Source organism: Protopterus annectens, chromosome 5.part1, assembly GCF_019279795.1.
Source record: "Protopterus annectens isolate FY-2018-M chromosome 5.part1, PAN1.0, whole genome shotgun sequence".
Taxonomy (NCBI): Eukaryota; Metazoa; Chordata; order Ceratodontiformes; family Protopteridae; genus Protopterus; species Protopterus annectens.
The window spans coordinates 312,114,588-312,139,210 of NC_056736.1; the positions used below are offsets into that span (position 1 = coordinate 312,114,588).

The 24,623-nt window shown below is 41.6% G+C and overlaps 1 protein-coding gene across 3 annotated transcripts in view; it reads left to right on the top strand.

The window, feature by feature from the left end:
• The window catches only part of DZIP1 (DAZ interacting zinc finger protein 1), a 1,252,063-nt gene that overhangs the window by 1,218,573 nt on the left and 8,867 nt on the right, over positions 1-24,623 (top strand). For all 3 annotated transcript variants that reach the window (XM_044072991.1, XM_044072990.1, XM_044072992.1), the window contains exon 18: positions 1,004-1,181. In XM_044072991.1, the coding sequence (XP_043928926.1) occupies positions 1,004-1,181 (178 nt within the window). The remainder of the gene's footprint in view (positions 1-1,003; positions 1,182-24,623) is intronic.

Below are 24,623 nucleotides of genomic sequence, written 5' to 3' on the forward strand. Positions count from 1 at the left end.
TTTAAACACATTAGCACACAGCACTCACTAGGAATGCCTCTGTTCTGGGAAAAAAATCTTCATTTCAATCACAGCAGGAATCCCTGTCTCCTGTTGAATTATGTCTTATACTAAGGCCTCAAAATTCAGAGCTGCAACTCGGGACTCAACTGTGTTTTAAGTTAAACTCTGCTTTTCGTGTGTGTGTGTGCGCGCGAATCACACACATACTACCCAGCTAGGTTAATCCTTTACTGCCTGTAGATTTACTATATCTAGCTTTTCAGGATTAATTATTTCTGCTTCCAATAACCTACCTCACTGCACCCTATTATAACACTGGCCAATTATTATCCTGTGTTCTTCTTAACATTTACATTTAGTTTAGAAGTAACAAACAAAAAGGTAAAACAGCATGGTTATATGTTATTTGTATATGCTGCTACTGGGATCATTGTGTCGGGAGGAAAATGTACTGTGAAGGAAGGAAAAATTCTTAGCACGTGGGACTATATGTTCACTGAATGACAGGTTGGCAGATGAATTAGACTGCCAGTGAAAAAGTGGGTCATGAAAGAATGCTCATCTTCATGTGTGCATATTAATAAAGTCATTTATTTGAAGTAAGAGGAAGGGAAGATACCCGCGGTGGTGGTGCTGCGGTAGCATTGTCGCCTCACAGTAAGATGCTGTCCGGTTCGATTCTTAGCTAGAGCGTCTTCTGCGTGGAGACATGTGTGAATGGGCATACCTTCGTTGAAGGTTGTGCGTCAGGCCTGGCATGCCGGTACGTAAAAATCAACTGCCAATCATTAGCGGACCGGAGTTACGCTGTGTCAACCCCTAACCGGGAAAAGCCGAAAGACACAAACAAACAAACAAACAAGAGGAGGGGAAGATAGAAACTTTAATGAGGTCAGGAATGTGCACCCTACAGAACACTTGAATTAGCAGGATAAGTTAGAGTAACATTTTCAGTCAATAATTTCTGTTTCTGCATTTTAAAGCCTTGTCTTGTCTACAGTGTTTTGAAACAGATGATGACAGTGACTGGGATATGTCATATATAGAAGACAACAAGCTTCTGGAAGCTGAAACAAAGAAAGGAGCGTGTGGGCTTCTTGGAAGTGTTGAACCCAATACGCTGATGACTTCTAAAGCTTGGGGCTCTCCTGGAAAATTGATAAGAGCAGGAAAGACAGGTGACTTTTTTTGTATATGTACATAAATATACCTAGAAAGTGTATATGAACTATAAAGCAAGTAAGATGTAATTTTGCTTAGGTAGTTGTCAATGGTAATTACAAGAAACCAGAATATGTTTGCTGTACTAGTTTTTCTATCCATAACTTTATCACCATCTCATGCACTACTCCATTCACTTATGATACTCAGTGTTATAGCTTTGCTGCACATCTCACTGTATTTCTGCCAAGCTCTTTTTTCAACTTATGTAGGTCTGAGGTATTCCAAAAGCAACTCATTGACCTGAATGTTGGATCATCATTCATGCAATAATAATTCAAAAACTTCTTGAGGGTGGGAGACAGAGATACAAATAAATGTTCCAGCATAGAAAACCTCAAGCCCACCAAAATGAACAAGAGCAGTATGTTACTGCCTACCCTCAGTTTTTGTTTCAGAATACAGTCCTGAGTTATGTAGTTTTATCCTGTGGGGGGAAAACCTATAACTTGACAAATGTCCCATTATTTTAGAAGAAAAATGTTATATTTCTTCCATATATTGTACAAAGTGTAACACTATTTATATAACAACCTTAAGTATGAGCTAAAACTCTGTATTTGTTTCTGAATCTAAACATTTGTGATGAAGATGAAAAAGCTGGAAAGACTGATGTGTTGATTGTCCTTTTTGTAGGAAGCAGAGAATTGATGGTGAATAACTGTGGTACAAAAAAGGAAAAAAAAAAACAAACTAAAGCATTATATTTAGGAAAGAATAATGACAGGCTTAGAAGCAAGATTTGAGAGACGGAGAAAGTGAAACTTACTCAGTATTTCAGTAACGAACTGGAAATGTTCTTCATATAACGTTAGGGAAAAGAAGGGGCCAGGAGAAGCCCAGATGGGAAGTGACACTTTTTTATCTAGTCCCAGTAGATCAGCAGTTGACAACACAGAGCTACTGCTGTTGTAATCTCTAATATCCCAGGAGTAATGTGGAAGGCTGTAGTGAGTTAATTGATAATCTGTTTCATTGAAGCAGGGCTTTACAAAAAGGCTGTAGGCGAAACAGGGGTAAGCCTTCTACACCAATCATTTTGGTTGCTTCAGCAATGAGACCCCTTATGTAATATAATTTGGTTGAAGCTCAGAAGACTTCAGGTGAATTAAGCTTTTTTGGTAAAATGGTTTGATGATCAAGCTCAACTTGTAAAAATGTACATTTACAACTGCAGAAATGGACTTCAGATTACAGAAGCCTATCCTTCAGTCATATGGTAAATAAGTAAATACAGTAGAAAATAATATGAAAGTATATGAGAAAATGAGAACAGTGGCCAAGCCAAGGTACTACATTAAGGTAGATATAAGGAGGAAGTGTGTAAAGAGAAAGCATTTGGTCTAGTGTAGGAAATGCACAACTAACATTGGACCTCTGCAGCTATTCACCAATGATGTTATGGAGCAAGGTGCGAGGCCAATGAAATCTGAACATAAAAGGAGTCAGAATTTATTCAGATAACCAGTCTGGCTATAGACCAGTAGAAGCCATTCCTGTGTATGGAATGAGCTGTTTTTTTTTTAAGTTAAATCAGGGATTGTCAAACTTAACTAATGACATTCTACGTCATGCACCACACAGGCAAGGCAAATTGCCAGTAAGGGAAGATAGAACAGTTAATGCAAGAATCAAACAATCAGAAGATGAACTAACTAGGGAAAAGTAGTGAATAAATTGAAGAGTCTTCTGGAAAATTAAGCACAAAGACTGGATGAGCTGGTTGCCAGAGTGCTGATAAGCTGACAGTTGTGCCCTATGAACCTTGTGGATAAAGTATATGTGCTTTCCTCTTGAAAAAGTTGTGTTGAACTGAGGATTGGAGATTGTAGTTCTCTTGCATAAAGGTGGATGTAGGATAAACCCAGGTAATTACAGGCGAATTAGCATCTCCTACTTTCCAGGAAAGATAATGGACAATGTTCTGTTGGCCACATTGGTGGTGTCTATGAATGTGGATTCTTTTATTATTGGCCAACATTCCAGTTCCTTATTCTTGCAGGGGAAGTTTCACCATTTCCCTTTCCTACAGTTCTGTAACAATTTCACCTCTGAATTGGACAAGGGGAACCCTGTGTAGTTTATCTGGACTTCCACAAGAGTTTTGGAACTGTATATCACATGATACTGGTATGAAACTTAAATGGGGTGAGTGTGTGGCACGTGTATGTACATAGGAATAAAGTTGAAGCAAGCTCACTAACAAACAAAAATGTAGAATTCAATTGTAAACATCATAAATATTCAACAGTGGACAGCATCAATAAATTTAAAGTTTAGGAAACAATGAATGACTTGGAAATCGCATGCTTAGTATTGTTGGGAGAAGAGGAAGAAAGTTTTAAATGACAAGTGGAGGAGAGATGTACGTACAGTTTGTATATATTTAAATACACAGAGATTCAGTCAGATTAGATGAGAGCGACAGGTAATGAACTGGAGTAAGTTACAAATGAGATGATAGTGAAATGTTATAGGATTAAAGCGCTGGTACTTCTGGATGTTATGTCATACATATGTGACAGAACAGCTATGGATATTATGTCAAGATTATGTGGCAGCACAGCTACAGCAATTTATTTAGATGAGTTCTTGAAAGGTATAAAGTCTTTACTGAGACAGATCTTTGTGGGGATTGAGTTCAGTGCAAAGGCAAGAAAATGTCTGGAAGCACAGTCTGAGTCTTGAGCATATTTTCTTTACAGATTGTATAGCAGTGGGGAGAGTGAATGACATTTGCATCTACACAAGAGTTTGTGTAAAAATAAGGTAGAGGTTCTGTTTATTAGTGAATAACATCCAGTTATGTTTGCTATATATACATATTTATATATATATATATATATATATATATATATATATATATATATATATATATATATATATACACACACACACACACACACACACACACACACACACACACACACACACACACACACACATTGGATATAAAATGTGTACACACCCCTGTTAAAATGCCAGGTTTTTGTGATATAAAAAAATGAGACCACAATAAATAATTTCAGAACTTTTCCCACCTTTAATGTGACCTATAACCTGTACAATTCAATTGAAAAACAAACAAATCTGTTAGGGAAAAAAATATAAAAAATAAACGTATAATACGCTGGTTGCATACGTGTGCACACCCTTAAACTAATATTTTGTTGAAGCTCCTTTTGATTTAATTACAACATTCAGTCTTCTTGGGTACACACCTGCCATCAATTAAAGAGACTGTGATTAACCCCAAATAAAGTTCAGCTGTCCTAGTAGGATTTTCCTGACATTTGCTCAGTTGACTGCTACAGCAAAAGCTATGGTTCGCAGAAAGCTTAAAAAGCATCAAAAGGATCTCATTGTTGAAAGGTATCAGTCAGGAGAAGGGTACAAAAAATTTCCACAGCATTGGATGTACCATGGAACACAGTGAAGACAGTCATCAAAAAGTGGAGAAAATATGGGACAACAGTGACATTGCAAAGAACTGGACATCCCTCCAAAATTGATGAAAAGACAAGACGAAAACTGGTCAGGGAGGCTGCCAAGAGACGTTCAGCAACACTGAAGGAGCTGCAGGAATTTCTGCAAGGTTGCGTACTACATGTGACAACAATCTCCCGTATTCTTCGTATGTCTGGACTTTGGAGTAGGGTTGCAAGACGAAAGCCTTTATTTCAGAAAAACATCCAGGCCTGGCTAAAATTTGCAGAACAATAAATCAAGTCTCCCAAAAGCATGTGGGAAATGTGTTATGAACTGATGAGACCAAGGCTGAACATTTTGGCCACAATTCCAAAAGGTACATTTGGTGCAAAAACACTTTGCACCACAAGAAGAACACCATACCCATGGGGAAGCATTGTGGTGGCAGTATCATGCTTTGGGGTTGCTTTTCTTCAGCTGGAACTGGGGCTTTAGTCAAGGTGGAGAGAATTATGAACAGATCCAAATACCTGTCACTTTTGGTCCAAAACCTTCAGGCCTCTCCTAGAAAGCTGAAGATGAAGAGAAATGTCACCTTTTAACATGACATTGACCCCGAGCATACATCCAAATCAACAAAAAAATGGCTTCACCAGAAGAAAATTAGTTTTGGAATGGCCCAGCCAGAGCCCAGACCTAAATCCAATAGAAAATCTGTGGGGTGGCCTGAAGAGGGCTGTGCACAAGAGACGCCCTTGCAGTCGCACTTCTGCGAGGAAGAGTGGGCAAATATTGCCAAGTCGAGATGTGCCATTCTGATAGACTCCTATCCAAGAAGACTGAATGCTGTAATTAAATCAAAAGGTGCTTCAACAAAGTGTTAGTTTAAGGGTGTGCACATTTATGCAACCAGTTTATTGTACGTTTTTTTTTTTTTATATATTTTTCCCCCCAACAGATTTGTTTGTTTTTCAATTGAATTGTACAGGTTACAGGTCACATTAAAGGTGGAAAAACTTTTGAAATGATTTATTGTGGTCTATTTTTTTTTATATTGCAAAAACCTGGCATTTTAACAGGGTTGTGTACATTTTTTATATCCACTGCATGTGTGTGTGTGTGTGTGTGTGTGTGTGTGTGTGTGTGTGTGTGTGTGTATACACATACATACATATATATATATATATATATATATATATATATATATATATATATACACACACACACACACACACACACACATGACATGGTTGCACTATTAAGAAAAATGCAGTTGTGGGTAATCATAATCAAGAAAGTTGGAAAGACCCATGTGTTTTCCATAGCAGTTTTCTGCTTCACAGTGTTGTGTAAGAGTGACATAGGTATGGATGTACAGCGATATAAGGCTCCCAGTATAATTAGCAATTAGTGACAGCATGTCTCTACATCAGTTCAAGGCAAATACTCTTATGAAAAGAAAAAAATGCTGGAGAGGGAGACATAATTGTACATGTGCGTTTATTATCTTATCAATAGTTATATTTGTTTCTATCCTAAATACCCTTCCTTTCTTCCATCACTTTCTCATATATATATATATATATATATATATATATATATATATATATATATATATATATATATATATATATACACACACACACACACACACACACATATTTTATATATGTATATTGTGTGCATGTTTGCCTATGTATGTCTGTCTGTAATCCAACCCCAACCCTAATCCTTGCTGTCTGAAAAACATTTCCCTAACAGTACCTATACAAGACACTCACATGAACTACGTACAGAGATGTACATGTACATAATTAAACTTGCCCCATACTCTAACCCACAAACATTTGAACAAATATTCCCACCCATAATACTGACCCACTTACCTATTTCTGCAAAATCTGCAGTCTGTGAAAAACGCTGCAGTTCTCTTTCTTGAGGAAATGAAGGTTCAGCAAAGTGAACTGCTTTTTTGACATCTGTTTTACTTGTAAACACAAATATGAGATCTAGTTTTAAGGGTCCTTTAACTGCTTGATGTAGTAGTATAGTGTATTGTACTTTTTCTTTGTTGTTTTTTTTACCCTATTTAAACAGTCATATGAAGGTTCTTAATGTATAACAACAGAATCCTTAGGGTGCTTTGTTATATCAGCACTTTTGATTACCTAATGTAGCAGTGAGATATGATATTATTTATCTAAGGTGTAGCACATTTTTAAATACTAAGACATTGATTTACAGCGCATTAATTGGTATCATCCATTTATTTTAGAATGTGACATTTGTACAACTCCAGAACATAATTCTCAGCTTATTATGTTGCTTTTCTGCTTCCAGAAACAGTATTATTGACTGGAGTTGGTAATTTTTCTTTATCATTTAATTATGATATTGATTATATTAAACTAAGATTTGTCTGACTTCCCTTTACTTTGTGTTTGAAACTAAGTGCTTATGTTTGACTGTTGCTGCTGAGCCAGTGGTGTCTAGATTATGTCAAAGTAATTGTCCATCATAATAACCATAAATTGTCCATTATAATAGCCATAATAGATTCTTTAAACACCTGTGTACTCTGGGATGCATTGGCACTTGACTTTTTGGTATCATAAAGGCGTATTGTAAATCTGACACATTTAAAAACAGTATTAACTGGTACAACAGCTCACAGCTGTACATATCAATATAAAAAAAACATATCACCTCTGAAGGAATTTGATTTAGAATGTCTTGAGGATTGCAAACATAATGATGTCATACTTACTGAATACAGTTTATCAAGTACTGAAGATATGCTTCATAACAGTATTTATAGTTAGATTTTATTAAGCCAATTCCTAGTGATAAAAGTAACACACAGACACTAGATATCCACTGTGAAGAAACTTTGTAAAAGTCCCCAAGTTAAAAACACCACAAAGACTACTCGAAGAAGCTTAACTCCGACAAACAAAGACTTGATTATGTTAAGAGGTAGAAAAAGAAAGTTACCAGTTAATTCCACTAGGGCCAAGAAAAAAAATTTAATTCTAAGAATGTCATGGCTTCTTCAAATACATCAAAAAAACTAAGAAAACCACTGTAGTAAACTGTGTTTAGTAAATCCACAGTCAGCAAGTAAGTAAAAAAGAACACAGATACGCTCAGTACTTTAATATGCAAACAATAAATACAGCAAAGCTTTCGGGTTTCCCCTTCTTCAGTGCTTCTTCAAATACATAAAATTGTCAGTGATGACATTTTTGATGTTCAAGTAAAGGCAATACTTAAAATAGATACTGTGACAGAAAATGTCAGTGGTGAATCCAAACAAAATCTTTACCACGCTGTGATTTATAAAGAAAAGGTAAAGTCATCTAACAGTTCATGAACCAATGAACGTTGTGGAAACACAGAATGAGTGACCAGCAGGGCAACCCTTGACTGACTTTACGTTGGATAACCTATCTTGATGTAATAAACAAGTTATTGGCATTGACACTTGAACCTGACAAAGTAGGTACCACTCATAGTGAGCAATGTAATATGTCTTCTGATCAAACACAAATAATATTGTACTGCCTTGTGACAGAACTACACATAAACACATGACAAATCTTGATAGTGTAATTACTAATGACAAGATGTTTTGTCAGAACTGACATTACAGGATGTCAGCGTGTGAGTGAAGCTACTGATAATGTAATTCACCAGGAACCAATATGAACACACTTTCTAACAAATGTGAAAGCGTACTTATAACTAGAGACTTACTCCTAAAAGGACACATTATTCACTGAAACCGATAAAGAAAATTAAAGTCTCAAGCTTGACTTGTAGAAAAATAGTGGAAGTAAAGCAATGTTTTAGACATTTGATACCAAACTCAAATAACTACTCTCACATTTTTGTGTTCACAGGTACAAATGATTAATTAGTATGCCAAGGATTCAGCATCTAACATATAAAAAAATCAATAAGGAAGAGACATCAATATAGTTTTCTGTGAAATTTCTCCTTGTAACCAAAGAAACATGCAGAGTATGTATTGGCAAAAGGCTATCTGATTACCAAAAGATGCAATGAAAAGATATTTTACTTAAAAACTTGTTGAGCGTTTTTGTCCTCAACAGTAGCAGACTTCTTCCGAATAAAAATGTTCAAACTGTCCACCACTTAAGTAGCATCGCGTCACATACCACCACAGTTTTTAAAGATGCATACACTGATTTTGTCACTTAACACTTATAACACCATGTATCTAGGTATTAGGTAAAAGGAGGAGGCATTCTAATTGCATATTAGATCATAAGAGATCTGGGAACACAGGTTGACAGCAACCTCTCATTTGACCACCACATTGCCACTGTGGTCAGAAAGTCCTTCTGTGTGGCACATCTCATTACTAAGAGTTTTGCATCCAGGAAGAAAGAGGTCATTGTCTCCCTCTACTCTTCCCTCATTAGGCCAATTATTGAGTACAGTGCCCCATTTGGCATGTACCGCACTAGACACCTACAACAACTGGAGAGGCCGCAAAAATACCTCACAAAGAGGATCTTAGGCCTAACTTAAAAAACTCCAACTATTCTCTGTCTCATATCGACTACTTAGAGGCGATCTCTGCTTGACTTACATAGCCATGTCTGACCCAGCTCTGCTAGAAATGCTACATCTAAAGAAACCCCAATCCCTCCACAATACACGCCGCAGAGACCTCAACCTCATTACCACAATCAACAGAACAGGCTGGAGAAACAGGTTCATAACCCAGACACTGCCCATGCTATGGAATAGACTTCCCATACAACTAAAGCGGAGCCCCTCACTGGCCCTCTTCGAGTAGTCTTGATGAGTGGATGGGAAATAGAAAATTCACCCTGGGGATCACTCCAGTGGCTCTACTTGACAGAGGCACTGGGAACTAAGGTCGGGTGGCACGATGCCAGGGTAATCCTATGGGCTAGGCTTGTAAATGTTTCAGGGCCATTAGCCTAGTACACACCTATGAACACATCTATGAACCTATATAATAATTATCAAATAATTGCCATCACTGAAATATGGGACTTGGGCACCTTAATTCTTGAAGGATTTAAAGCTTACTACTTGCTATATGTTGGTATAGGATTGTGGCATCCATCTTTGAAAGAGAAAACAACTGCTTAGCTTTTAACTGTCATCAATTCCTGTATTTTATTTGGCTTGTTTTCTTAGATTGGTACTGTAACTGGTAATCTTACATGTAGAAGTCTATGTCAAGCATGTGGCAGTACTAACAAAGGAGAAGAAAATTATAGCACTGAAAAATATTGCTCATCATTATCATCATCAATATTTTTTCCCATTTTTCTACATGAGTTTGAGGTGTTAAAGCAACTGTCAATATCTCTCAATTCAATGTATATTACCATGACACATCCAGGTGTGCTGGAGGGTCAGCCAGTAAACACTCAAACCTTTTCTGAAGGGCTAGTTAATTACATTGTTTTTATTAAGTAGAATGCATTTCCTGTGGAAGATGTCCTATTCTCATGTTGCAGTATTCAGTACTCTTGGGTTTCCTCCTCTTGCTATCTGAACATCCAGCCAGTCTTCAAAAGTTTGCAGCAGTGCAAGGTACCTTGGGACGTCTGATGTGGCTAGACAAACGTGGGCCATAAAAGTGACATCTACACACACCATCCTTCAGAACTTCTCTGCCTCCAGTCGGACATCAACTGTTCCTGCCGTCCTGGTCATCGGATCTATGATCTTAAGATAAGTACCCCATTGGGGAACCTTTATTTGTGTCATTGCATGCTAGTACTTGTTCATGTCATCCAGAAAGGGTAAATGCAAGTGCGGCCATCAGATTCCCCACAAGGATGCCCATGAGCTCTGTTTCTTCTGCTTAGGGCCATCGCATGTCCATAATGCCTACACCATTTGCCAGATCTTCATCCCAAAAACTTTGCATAGCATACTCCATGCTTTGTATATGTATCTCGAGAATCAGCACCTCAAATGGCTAGCATTAGGCATGGAGGGGACGTCCGATCTGCCCACCGAGCTGCCCAAGAAGAACGCCAAGACCTTAAGCCCTGCAACTGTTGCTGCGCCTCCACCTTCCAACATTCATCCTGTGGCCATCAGCCTGGAGGAACAATCGTTTGCCGCCCTTATGGGTACAGCAGGTACCAGTTTGGAAGCCGCAGAACCCTGTGTGGAAGGCACGTCCTCAGAGGCCCTGCAGATGTCTGTCTCTGATGCCGAGGGGGAAGCCAGGCTTGCATTGGCCAACTGGGTGGACCCTTCCAGTTCTTCGTTGCCATCAGAACCTAGGCCTACTCCTGCGCAGACCCCTACTAGGCCTTCTGTCAAGAGGAAAGAAAAGAGAAAACATACCTCTCCTTTTGTGGAAAGCCAACCAGATTGGCAGACTTTCACGCACAGTCTCCTGAATGCATTTGTGGTCTTGAGACCTGCTTCTACAGTAGCCTCACCAGTAACTCCACCTTTTTTGAGCCCTAGGCCCCAAGCCTTAGACCCCTCCCAGATGGAAGAGGAGGAATCTTATGAGTCTTCCTCAGAAGACTCACTCTCTTTTGCTTCCCAACTCCCTTCTCCTCTCGGCTATACTTCCCCAGATGAAGTATCAGCTGAAGCAGACTCTCCAGCAGCAGATCTCACCTTTGGGGAAGCCATTTGCTAAGATGAGGGAGAAGGGAGCACTTTAAATGGGATTCATCTGAGATGACAGAGGTACAGAAAAGGTACTATGATTTTCTCCAGATGGATTCCCCTGCCCCCTCAGCTATCCCCCAGTACTGTCAACATTCCTTGATGCTTTCAGTGCAGCTTCCCTGAATCCTGACTTTCATCCCTCTGCTCCACGCAGACCTAATAGATTTTACAAAGTCCCTGAGACAGCTAAATTTCTAGTGAAAAGCCCTGCAGCTGATCCAGGCACTATCTGTATCTCTGCTGATAGGGATTCCAAACTCCTTCCTTTTTCTTCCCTCTTGCCTATGGATAAAGACAACAAGGCTATGGAACGTTTGGGCAAAAAGGTCTACACATCTTCTGTCCTGACATTCAGGGCTGTCAATTATCAGATTCATATGTCCAAATATGCCCTAGCTGTTTTAGAAAAAGTCTGCAAACAGCTGTCTGACATCCCAGATTTTACAGCCAAACTCATGTCCAGTCTTATTTCCTTGACCTCTCATGTCACTAGACACTCCATAAGGTGCACCTATGATGCTGCTGAGGCCTCAGCTAGGTCTGCTGCATCAGCATCTGCTCTTAGAAGATATTCGTGGCTACGACTACAGTTACTACCAGATGATATAAGGGCAAAATTACTTGATGCACCTTTAGACAATTCAGCTCTGTTTGGCTCCAAGGTCGCAGATCTTTTTAAGACTCTGCAACAAAAGAGGAAGGAGCTACAACACTTAAAACATTTGTTTGTATCTCCTATCCCCAAGTTTCAAGGGAATTATCCCTCAAAAAAAAAATTATTAGGAAGCACTCAATGCCCACTCCCTCTTCAAGACCCAAGAAGGTTGCCAGAAAACAATCCAATCCTGCCAGACCTTCACAACCACCAGCACAGAAGCCTCAGTTTCAAAACAGGGGAGGTAGTCTGTGACTACCTGCCACTCTTGAATCCACCCCATCCCTTTGTTCCTCTTTCACTAAGGCTCTCATACTGTCTCTGAGTATGGAGGCACATCACTACAGACATGTGGGTCCTCTCCATAATAGAAAGAGGGTACTTCATGACGTGGCTCACCCCCCCCCTCAGTTGGAAGAGGGATCCCTCAGCCCCCAAAGATCAGCTCCCTCTCCTTCAAACTATTTTGGACCATCTCTTGGCCCAGAGCACCATTCAGCATGTCCCACAGACACCATGGGGAAAAGGTTTCTATTCAAGCCTCTTTCTAGTACCAAGAAGAGTGGGTCCCTGGAGACCAATTCTGGATCTCTCTTATCTAAACCTTTTTATGAAAGTGCCCACCTTCCAGATGCTCACATTGCAAACACTTTTTCCCCTGATCTGTCCTCAGGGGTTCATGGCCACCTTGGATGTCAAGGATGTCTACCTCCACATACCCATAATGCCCAATTTCTCTGTGGCTTCTTCTCACTATCAATTCTCGGCTTTGCCCTTTGGACTCTTTACAGTTCCAAGGGTTTTCAGTAAGGGCCTGGCTCCAGTGATAGCCTACTGCTGGACTCAGGGAATTCAGATTTACCCTTACCTAGATGACCTGCTCATCCAGGCAGATTGCATGGAATCCCTCCTGTTCCATTTGCAGAAAACCTTCTCCCTCCTGCAGGCTGTGGGGTTCCAGATAAATTATCCCAGGTCCTCCCTGACCCCCACACAGGATCTTGTCTTCCTCGGGTGCAGGATTCGGACAGACATCATGAAGGCCGTCTTACCACCCCAAAAGGTGGAAAACTTACAACAGAATCTGTCCTTGGTCATGTAAACTAAAGAAATGACTGCCAGGCAGTACCTCAGGCTCCTGAGCCACATGGTTTCAACTATTCCCATGTTACCATTGGCAAGGCTCCACATGAGGAAACTTCAATACCTAAAATCCATTTGGACGCAACTACTCTCATAATCTGGAGTACAAAATTCCCTTACCTACCCTGCCTCAAAGGAGAGATTCAATGGTGGTTGACTCAGGTGAACCACAACCTGGATCTGCCTTTGCAAACCCCCCCTGCCAATGCAGGAAATGTTCACAGATGCCTCAGACCATGGTTGAGGAGCAATGTTGGGATCCCTAAAAGTCCCAGGGCACTTGGCCAGAATCTCACAAATAGGAGCACATCAGTGTGAGAGAGATGAGAGCAATTCTCCTAGTATTGACAGCTTTTCTACCCAAATTGACACAGGGCCCGCTAAAACTCTACACAGAGAATACCACAGTTCTGTGGTATGACAACAAACAGGGCGGAACAAAATCTTGCTTACTTTGCAGACTAGCTCTTCTTTTGTGGGAGCTGGCCACGCAACAGGGAGTAACTCTTCAGGCAGTTTACATCCCTTCCAAACAGAACACTCAGGCAGACACCTTAAGCAGATCCATGTCACTTTCCCATGAATGGATGCTCTACAGGGATGTTTTTCTGGATCTAGTCCACAGTTGAGGTACACCTCATATCGATCTGTTTGCCTCCCCCATGAATGGACAGCTTCCCTCTTTCTACACCAGGCTCCCCAACCCTCAAGCGAGGGCAACAGATGCTTTTTCAGTTTCTTGGAAGGGGATGTTTCTCTATGCATTACCCTCTTCCCTCTTATTCAGAAAGTCTTGCTGAAGATTCAGCAGGACAGGACAAAAATCTTGTTGGGGACTTGCTTTTGTCCAAGACAGCACTGGTTGCCCCTCCTTCTGCATTTATCCAAGGGCAATCACCACAAGTTACCCCACAGAGTGCACGTCCTCACACAGGACAAGGGATCTCTCATCCATCGACAGTAGTACTCTCTACACCTCACCCTGTTGGTGATAGAATTCTGATCCCTTACAGACACCTATACAATGAGGATATGCTTACAGTCCTGCAGGAGGTCAGGAAAGCTAATGTAAGGAGCTCTTGTGTATCCAAGTGGAAAAGATTCTCCATATAGTGTCTCCAGAGACAGTTGGACCCATTGCAAAGCAAGGTCCCATTAGTACTGTCTTACCTGTGTGAACTCCTACAGACAGGATTAGTATACTTCTCCATTAAGGTTCACCCATCTGCAATTTCAGCTTGTCTGCTGCTGGAACCACCTTTGGCTTCCAGATTGCCTGCAAAGTTGTTCTTAAAGGGAGTAGTACATCTCAGGCCCCACAGGAAACCTGTTCCTCCTCCTCCTTGGGACCTGAATTATGTTTTGGAGAAACTGACTCTAGCTTCCTATGCTTTGAACCAGCATCTAAGGCTTCCCTCAAATTCTGTACATGGAAAGCAATACTCCTGGTGGCTCTAACCTCAGCTAGGAGGGTGTCTGAGTTACACACCCTCATGGCTGTTCCCCCCTTCCTCATCTTCCACAAGGACAGGGTAACTGTTAGAACCAACCCTTCCTTCATGCCCAAGGTGTTCAGTGAGCTCTCCTTGAACCAAGCCATCCACCTTCCCACCTTCTTTACCCAACCAATAGGGGACAGTGAAGAGAGTCTTACACTTCATTGATGTGCACAGAGCGCTAAGATTCTACCTGCACAAAACTAAGTCCATCAGGAGGTCTGATTAGTTTGTCTCCTTCCACCCCAGGGCTCTTGGAAAGGCAGTAACAAAACAAACTATCTCAGCTTGGATATCCAGGCCTATCACCTTTTGCTATGCTCACCATGGAAAATGGTTAGGGAGCAAAGTTAAAGCACATTCCACTAGAGAAATGGCTTCTTCAGGAGAAGGCCTGGACACCTTCTCTATCCTAGAGGCAGCTACTTGGACATCTGTCCACACATTCACTAAACATTACAAGTTAGACCAGATCTCTAGGTCCAGGGCTGGATTTGCCAGGGCTATCCTCCATGGATTCATAGAGAATTGTTCAAGGCCACCACCCTGTTCCTCACAGTGAGCTTTGGCACTCACCCAAGAGTACAGAATACTGCAACATGAGAATAGGAGGACATAGAATAGTTGTGTAAAATCTTACCATAGCCATAGATGTCCTTCTCTTCCATGTTGCAATATTCCTTCCCTCCTGTTATCCTTCTTTTCCCTTCTTGGTTGGCACAGGACTTGCACAGGTGGTCCTGGGGACTTGGGTCTGACTGGGGCACTCATTTCTGAGGGATGATGCATGCAGATGTCACTTTTATGGCCCATGTTCGTCTAACCACGTTGGACATCCCCACGCACCTTGCAGTGACTGCAAACCTTTGAAGACTGACTGGACTTTCAGATAGCAAGAGAAGGAAACCCAGGAGTACAGAATACTGTAACACTGAAGAGAAGAACATGTATGGTTATGATAAGATTTTACACAACTATTCTTTGTGCTCCATTCCAGCAACGTAGAAGCTACAACTACAGCCTATTTTCAGAAATGTTTCAGCTTAAAGCATTCTTGAGGCTGCTACTTGGTCATTTTTTAATACTTTTTTTCTGATAAACTAGATGTTCAATCTAGGGGCAAGGCGGGAATATGCCTCTGCAGTCCTGCCAGATATTCGTGTAGGCAATCTGTCCACTTATTACTTTGTATGATTCCAACATATATATGATTTAGTTAACAATGATCCTTGTCCTGTGCATAGTACACTTGTGTGAAGTTCCTTCCTAACAGTAGATGTATGAATAATTGGGTCATTGCTGCAGTATAGGTTTGTAAGTTCAGTTTCCCCAATGTAATTCATGCATTAGGTCTGGTAACAATGTTTGATAGTTATGCTGCTTTGTTGGTTGATTATATTTTAGCATTTTCATTTTTATCATTTTAACATTATGTTAAAAAAAAGTTAAAAAATGATTTTTAAAAATATGTATTTATGCTGTGTCACGTACACTCAAATGTAGCTAATTCCTAGAAACTGCATTTATGTTTATTTACAGTCACTTGATATTTGCTTTCTTCTTTCTGTATGCTTTTTATTCAAAATTTTCAACCTTATCAATTAATGGTGCATATTATATGCCTATTCACTGCTTGCTCAAAGATGTGTAAAAGAACAGAGTAGGGTATGTTTCCTTTTAAATCCAGGCTAGACTTCGGTGGACACAGAGCAAGTTTACAGGTATGTGCCTATGGGGGCATCAAAGTGCTTAGGATTTCTGGCCAGAAGGCTAATGTCTGCTTGAAGCTTAATGCTAACACACATACAAGATTCCTTAAGCAGTGATATTCTGATGTCATTTCGTTCACTGGTTGCAGTATTCATAACATCTGGGATTCCTTGTCACGGGTAGCCTAACGTCCAGCTAGTATACCAAAGCCTATGGTTGCTTTAAGATACACCATACATCACACATATGCTTCTCATGTAGCATAGGGCATAACGGTGATGTCCAGATGTATCATCCTCAGAACTTCTTTGCCACCAGTCCAAATGCATCTCTTGATTGTCAGTCTGAATGCCTACTTCTTGCTGCCAATCCGGAGGCATCTCTCGATAGTCTGAATGCCTACTTCCTTTCTGCTGATTTCTGAGCCATTGCAGACAAGTGCCCTGTTGGGGTTTAATTTTTTCTTGAATTTTGGTTGCTTCTGGGGGTTCATGTCATCCAGGAAGGGTGAATGCCAGTGCAGGAGACAGATTCCCCATAAAGACTAGCAAGAACAGTGTTTATTTTGCCTAAGCCTCTCTCACGACCATACGACCTGTTATGTTTGTCAGGCTTTCATACTTAAGACTCTGTGTAGTAGGCTTTCTTCCCTTGCATTGTACCTGGAGAATCAGTGACTTAAGCTTCTCACTAAGGATAGTATGGAAGGATCTTCCCACCCCAGGGTCAGCCATCAGGGAAGAAGAAGGTTAAGAAGCCAAGACCAAAATCTTCCACTGTCTAGCCTCCACTTGATGCTTCTCCCAAGGTGATTGAGAACCCAGAGATTCACTGGGTTTTGTTGTCGGATTCCTCCAGCGCGACTGGGTTGGAGGCTGGCTAGGATCTGTCTTTTAGCACATCCGATGAGGTTTTGCAGATGTCCATTTTGGACATTCAGGGGGAACCACAGTTGATTATTTCTGAGTGGACTAGGGGTGTTCCACAGATTTTAGTTACGGAAGAAGCCCACCTCCTGTTATTGAATGCTGTCCTGGGTCAGATAATTCTAAGTTTTACAGGGCAGACATCCCATTAAAGAAAAAACAAAACTAAACATGTCTCTCCTGCTCCTAGGGATCCAGATAGTGAGTGGCAGGCCTTCACTCAGGGTTTGTTTAATGCTTTGATGGCATTAAAACCTCTTCTGGGGTTTCTGTTCCAACTCACCCTTGGTCCTCTACTCCCATTAAAAGGCCCAGGGAGCAGGATTCCTCTGAGGAGGAGTTGGATTCTGATGAGGAATCCTTTACTTATTCTTCCAAAATTCTTTCTCCTTTAGACTATGGGTCAGAGGAAGAGGAATCTAGCAGTCATTTTGCTCCCTTTGAAAAAAAATTCTTTTGGGGACACAATCTCCAGGATGATGGAATTTTTGAAATGGGATTGTGCTGTGGTCTGTGAAATCCATAACAGGTACTATGACTTGCTGCAGATGGAATTGCCAAAACATTTTGCTATTCCATTTTGGTTGCTTTGTTGGATGCATTTTCCAATGCCTCTAAAGCTGCTGATTCTCTGCCCCCTGCTCCCAAGAAACCTGATAGGTTTTGCAGAGTGCTGGAGCACTGCAACTTTGTACATGAGTCCTGCTGCTAACCCCTCAGTGGAGTCTGTAGCCTCTGGTAAGCCCTCTCAATTGCATCCTTTACCCAAGTTACTTCCTTCTGATAAAGACAGCAGAACCATGGAAAGGCTAGGTAAGGTGGTTTACACCTTGGCTACCTTGGCTTTTAGGGCTATTAATTATCAGACCCATATGTCCAGGTATGTGTTGGCTCTCCTTTCTCAGGTTATTTCTTATCTCCCAGACTCCTAAGGGTAAAATTTCTGTTCTTCCCTGTTATGGACTTCCTCTCAGGTGGTTCAACATTCCATCAAGAGTAGTTGTGATGCAGCAAATGTCTCTTCTAGGGCTACAACTTTCGGTTCAGTGATGAGGAGGTATTCCTGGATTTGGCTTCAACCATTACGTGACGATACCAAGGCTAAGTTGATGGATGCCCTTCTGGATGATAAACACTTGTTTGTGTTTGTCTCTCCTGTTGCTAAATTTTAGGGAAATTACCCCAATAAGCCAGGTTTTGTTCGCAGGCAATCTCACCCTTCTACTAAACAGGCTCCTCATGCTAAGGCTACTCAGACTTCAGGGACTCAGAAGTCTTCCTTTCCAGATAAACCAGATGCTGTCTGACTATCTGTCTCTTCCCAGCCACGTTCACCTTTGTCTCCCCGCCCCCCCCCCCCCTTTAGCTTCAGATTACTCAGGATTCTTGGGTTCTGTCCATTATTCGCCAGGGGTATTTCATGGTGTAGAAATCCCATCCCCATTTTATGGGCTCAACCTCCTCAGGAACAGCTCGACTCTGGGTACTACTATTCAAGAGGTGCCTGTGTCCCAAAGGGGGAGGGGGGTTACTCCAGAATGTTTCTAGTTCCCAGGAAAGAGGGTACTTGACCAATTTTAGACCTCTGTCATCTAAACAGTTTTCTGAAGGTGCCCAATTTGTCTCTTACTCTGTTTCCTCTTTTGCTTCCTCAGGCTTATATGGTGTCGCTGGATCTCAAGGATGCTTACTTCCATATTTCAATCCATCCCATTTTCAGGAAGTTTGTGTGGTTGTCTGTTGCTTTCTGGTATTTTCCATTCTGTGCTTTGTCCTTTGGCCTTTCTACTGCCCTGAGAGTCTTCACCAAATGCCTCGCTCCTGTGATTGCTTTTTGCAGGCTTCAGAGGATCCAAGTATTTCCTTAGTTGGGCAACCTGCTGATTCAGGCCTCCTCTCCAGAGATCCTGTTGCAAAGTCTTCATTTTGCCATTTCCCTTCTTCAGATCCTGGGGTTCACAATAAACTTCAGAAAGTCTTCTCTGACTCTTTCTCAGGATCATGTTTTTCTAGGTTGCAGGATTCAGACAGTGCCTATGCTGGCTTCCCTGCCTCCTCGCAAGGCCTTAACTCTTATTTCCTTCTTTCAAACTCTTCTTCCTCTAGCCTTCATTACAGCCAGGGAGTTTCTGAGAACTCTGGGTTTCATGGTATCTACCATCCCTATGCTCCCTCTGGCCAAACTCCACATGAGAAAGTTTCAGTGGCTCCTGAAGTCAGTTTGGCTTCAACATACACATCCTCTAGGCTAGTTCTTCTTCTTCTCTGTCTCATGAAGGAACTTCATTGTTGGATCTACCAGTTGTCTTGAAATCCAGGACTCCCTTTTCACCCTTCTCTTCCCTCTCAGGAACTGTTCACAGATGCTTCAGATGTGTGATGGGGAGACGTTTTTAGCTTCCTAAAGGTACAGGGGTTGTGGTCACCACTTAAACAGGAGCACATCAGTATCAAAGAAATGAGAGCTGTTCTGCTGGTTCTTCAGGATTTTCATCCTCATTTCTCCCCAGGACCTTTTAAGGTATTTACAGACATTACCACAGTGATGTGGTATATAAACAAATGGGGGGAACAAGATTTTTAACTTCTTTGCTGGTTGGCACTCCTGGTGTGGGATCTTGCTGTACAGTATCAAATGACTCTTCAGGCAGTTTGTATGCCCTCATAGGATCATAGGACGTTACTGGGTTATTGGCCCCTGCGGCCCTTACAAGCCTAGCCAAGAATTTAGTCCATGGTTCGAGAAGTCAGCACCAGATGCCTCTGTCCAGCAGGGACACAGATGGAATCCCAGAGGTGTATTTTCTGTTTCCCATCCATTTATCCAATTTGCACTTAAAAAGTGTTCATGAGGTACTCTGCCTACGTGAAGAGAGAGTCTGTTCCACAGTAGGGGGAGTCTCTGGGACAGAAATCTGTCCTGCCAACAAGTCCTATAGAAGTCACAGACCAGGTTGAGGTTGCGCCTGCGGGTTACTCGAGTGGAACGCAACATGCGGATTTGCAGCAGTCCCATCAAGGTGGGGTCTGAGATTGCTTTGTATGCCAGACAGAGGTCACCTCTGAGGAGTCTGTATGAGACTGAGTAGGGGGACAGACCTATTAGCCTATATGTGTAGGGTAGATGTCTGAGGCCCTGGATTCTCTTGGTGAGGAACCTCTGTGGTCCAGCTCCTGCATGTGCTTTGTGAGGTACATGCTGAAAGGGGTGTTGTACTCAAAAATGGGTCCTATTAGGGAAAGATACAGGGATGTTATGACCGCCTTGTCCCTGGATGAGATACCCTTCCTAATGAGGTGTGGACCATATAGAAGGCTTGCTGTACAACAGAGGCAATTTTTGTGGTCAAAAGTCAGTTTGCTATCAACCTGGGTGCCCAAGTCCCTTAAGACTGATTGCATGCTTAAGACCTTGTTATTAATGTAATAATTTATGGGGACATCACTCTCAACAAAGGGGATGATGATGCATTTTTTGCCATTCAGTTTGAAGCCATGCTTTTAGCACCACTCATTTGTTTGGGTAAGACCCTCTTGGAGGATGTCCACATCTCTAGGGGAATTGATGACAGAGCTCAGCTTACAGTCATCTGCAAACTTGGTCAGCCATAGCCCACTGGTTTTGGCCTGCACCTCAGAAAAAGTATTTCCCAAACAGAGGCCCCAGGACTGATCCCTTGGGTACACCGTTCATTATGGATCTACTGTTTGAGGTGGCTTTGTGATCCAGTTTGCTACCCATCTGATAACATACAGATTGATACTTAGTTGAAAGAGTTTATCTGTTATACCTGAGTGGGGAATAGTATCAGAGGCTTTGGCCAGGTCAAGGTAGGCAGTGTGCCCCATCTTCCCCTTGTCCATGGCTTTGGTGATTGTCTCAAAGAAGTCATCCAAATTTTAACAGACATGACCTCCTCTTGACAAAACCAAACTGTGTGGGATTGAGTGTTTGTAGGTTTCCAATGTCCTTGTTAGTGAGGTCCATGATAATTAATTACATGGCCTTGCAGATTAGGCTAGTTAGGCTGATGGGTCTATAATTTCCTGAATCGGTGGACGTTCCATTTTTGTGCAGAGGGATAACAGTAGCTGTCCTCCACTCAGCTGGGACGAAGTTGGAACTCAGGCTTTGGTAGAATAGGGAGCCTAATGGTACTCCAAGTTCCTGCCTGAGTTCTTGTAGAATGCAGCCTGGGATGTTATTGGGTGCCATGGAGGCTGAGTTTTTTTTGCCTTTGATAGGGCAAGTGATGAGTTGCTCCCTATAGATAAGGGGAGGGGGGCAGGTGCCGGGGATGTCCTGATTTACTGATGGGGGCAGAGGGGTGAAGTATTCACTGAACCTGTCTGCCAACAGGTTGGCTATATCTTCAGTGTTTGTGGTGTCCTTTACCACCACTTCTGAGCAGATCTGAGTGCTTCCTTTGAGATTGCGGACATATGTGAAGAAGGTCTTATGATTGTCTTTAGTAGATGTGGTCAGTTTGGATTCAAAGTTAGCTTTGAAGGCTTTCACTAGTGCTCTTATTTGCTTGTTCAGGCTAAGGAGACATTGCTTCCAATTAGGCACATGCTTCTTCTTGGTCTTGGACAACATTTTTTCCCCATTTATTACAGAGTTTATTCATTGCAGATGTCCACCAGACAGGTTTACTCTTCCTTGAGGAAGATGATTTTGTCCTGTCGGGTATTCCTGATTCCTTGCAGCTATATAAATGCCCATATAGTGCTTTGGTGTAGATTTGGACATTTGTGCCAGCTCCTACAGAGGTGGAGGGGGATGTGAAGCTGTTTATGCCTTCCCTTAGGAAGTTGTAATCAGCTTTGGATAAGTTTTTGTTTGAACCTTGCTGGGGGGGGGGATGGTGACTTCAAAAGTGACCACTTTGTGGTCAGATAAGTAAACTGTATGTTATGTGCTGAGTTTCAAAAATGTAACCACAGTGCACCCTACTGGAGAAGAGCAAAACTCTAAGAAAATAAGTTGAATTGTTTATGATGGTGGTTATCTCAGTTAGGAGACAGACTGTCTGCAGATAGAAATTCTTTCTATTGTCTGGAAACAGAAATAATTACAGGCTTTCAAGGTAAAAATGTTTAACAGTTTTATGACTTCCAGTTCTAGGCAAAACTTCTGCGAGATAAGTCTTTTTGACACAGGGGTGTTAAATTTTAAGTTCCTATTAGCTTAGGAACTAAAGGCGGAGATGACAAGAATGATGTAATCTGAGATAGCCTATCAGAAATGTTTAATAGTAATTTAAGAACTATCTCAGAGAGTGAATCTGGGCATTTTGTATCTTGTCTTAGATCTGAACACATCCATCTTCAGCACTTCTCATCTGTATTTGCCTTGTTCTGTAAGTAAGACTTAGATCATAGTATCTCTCTCAGAGATAGATGGGAAAATAGTATTTATGTGAGACTGTCCTGCCTGTTGTTTTCAAATATTTCCTGTGATTCTGAACTCTGTTGTCACTGTTTTGAGTTATTGAGTTATTGTCTTGTTCTTTTATTATTTATTATTAAATATTTTTAAACCTTTTTATTGTGGCTGGTTTGTTTAGAAATATTTAAGCTCCTAGAGTACTTACATGTATTTGGTGACACTGTATAGGCCACTCCTAAATAGCCTTAAATGTTTGGTCACGTTTACCATTTGGATAACAGTAACATTACACAGTAGAATTGGTCACCCTTTTTGAAGGGCCTTAAAGTAGCTGATAAGTAAGGGTGGTAGGTGGCATTGATTACTACCTTATAGTCTGGGCAGAAGGGAGCATAGCTAGTGAACCTGTGCCAGCCTTTCCCAGGAGTGTGTGTGTGTTTGTATATAAATCAAATCTCAAAGTGTGTGTGTGTCAGCTACTTGGGCAGGGACATGAAGCACTGGTTGGCCAGAGAGAGTGCTGGAGGTTTTGGCTTGACCACGCGGCTGAGATTTTAACCCTATATCTGTGCCAGTAGGGAGTCTTATTGTGGATGTGGAGAGAGAGAGGGAGAAACCAGCCCCAGACTGATTGTGATCTCTGTGTGCTCTTAAGGGAAGTTGTACTTTACTGTGTGTGTACTTGTCATCCTCCCAATGTGCACGTCCCACACTGGTGTTAGTGGTGAGGATTGAGACTTCTTGATTACTGGGCCAGTGCAGGGGTGTCACAACTGGTGTTGGTTAATACCAAGTCCAAGGTATTATCACCTGTAGTGGGGGTGGCGATCAGCTGGTCCAAGGCATTTGCACTGATGAAATCAAGGAATCTCTGGGCATTTGTGTTTTGGCATGTGTAGTTATTCCAATCTATGGTTAGATAGTTAAATTCACCCAGGATCAGGGTAAAGGGTTGAATCTTGATAGATTCAAAGAGGTCCAGATAGGTGGAGTGGGCATCTTGAGTCAAATTTGGGGGGGCCTGTAGCTAGCTGTGATTTGAATAGGGGTCTTCTCAACGGTTAACTTCACCTGGCATGTCTCCTGTGCGTCATACTGTTTGACTAGCCTGGAGGTATATATGTCTTTAATATGTATTGAAACTCCACCTCCTTTTGCTTTGCTGCCCATGGTTTGGGGTCTGAATGTATGGTAGGATGAGTAACCTGGTATGGCTGTGGTGCTTTCCACAGCTTTGAACCAGGTTTCTGTGACTGCACAAATGGCAGCATCTTCCAGGTTTAAAAATGATTGCAGTGAGTGCACTGTCATGTTTAGACTCCTAGTGTTTAGCAGCATGACCTTTAATTTGCATTTTGATGAAATTTTCGGGTCTATATTAGATCATCAAATGCTTAGAAAAGCGAATGATGAATTATCGACCCCATGTAAGCAAAAGCTTACAAACTCAAACGCTTAGAACAATGATTTTTTTTTCCAAGGGAAAAAAAAACACTTAAAACATAACATAAAGTGGGGGGCTTCACCCCCACACCCCCCAACATGGGGGGGCTGTGCCCCACACACCCTACTTAAATATACCAACTCCAAGATCGCACTACAGTGACGATAATGGCAAAGTAATGGACGCGGCCAAGCGATTTATTTCCCAGGGAAAGAATTTGCTTATATGCCGCTTCGTCATTTTGCCTTTTCATCTTTTCAAATTTGACCAAGACGCATTCGAAAGAATGCGTCTTCAGTCATCTAATAGGAACCCAAATTTTCATGTTGGTAGTTTTGACCTCAAGGCATTGCCTAAAAAAGGCACTATGGAGGAGGCAACAGCCTTTGCCAGACGTCTGTAGCCCAAGGGAGACAGATGCAGGTCATCTGTGGCAAAGCATCATGGTCTGTCGATTATGTCTTCCCAGGCTGTCAGGTATGGGATCCCCTTGGAA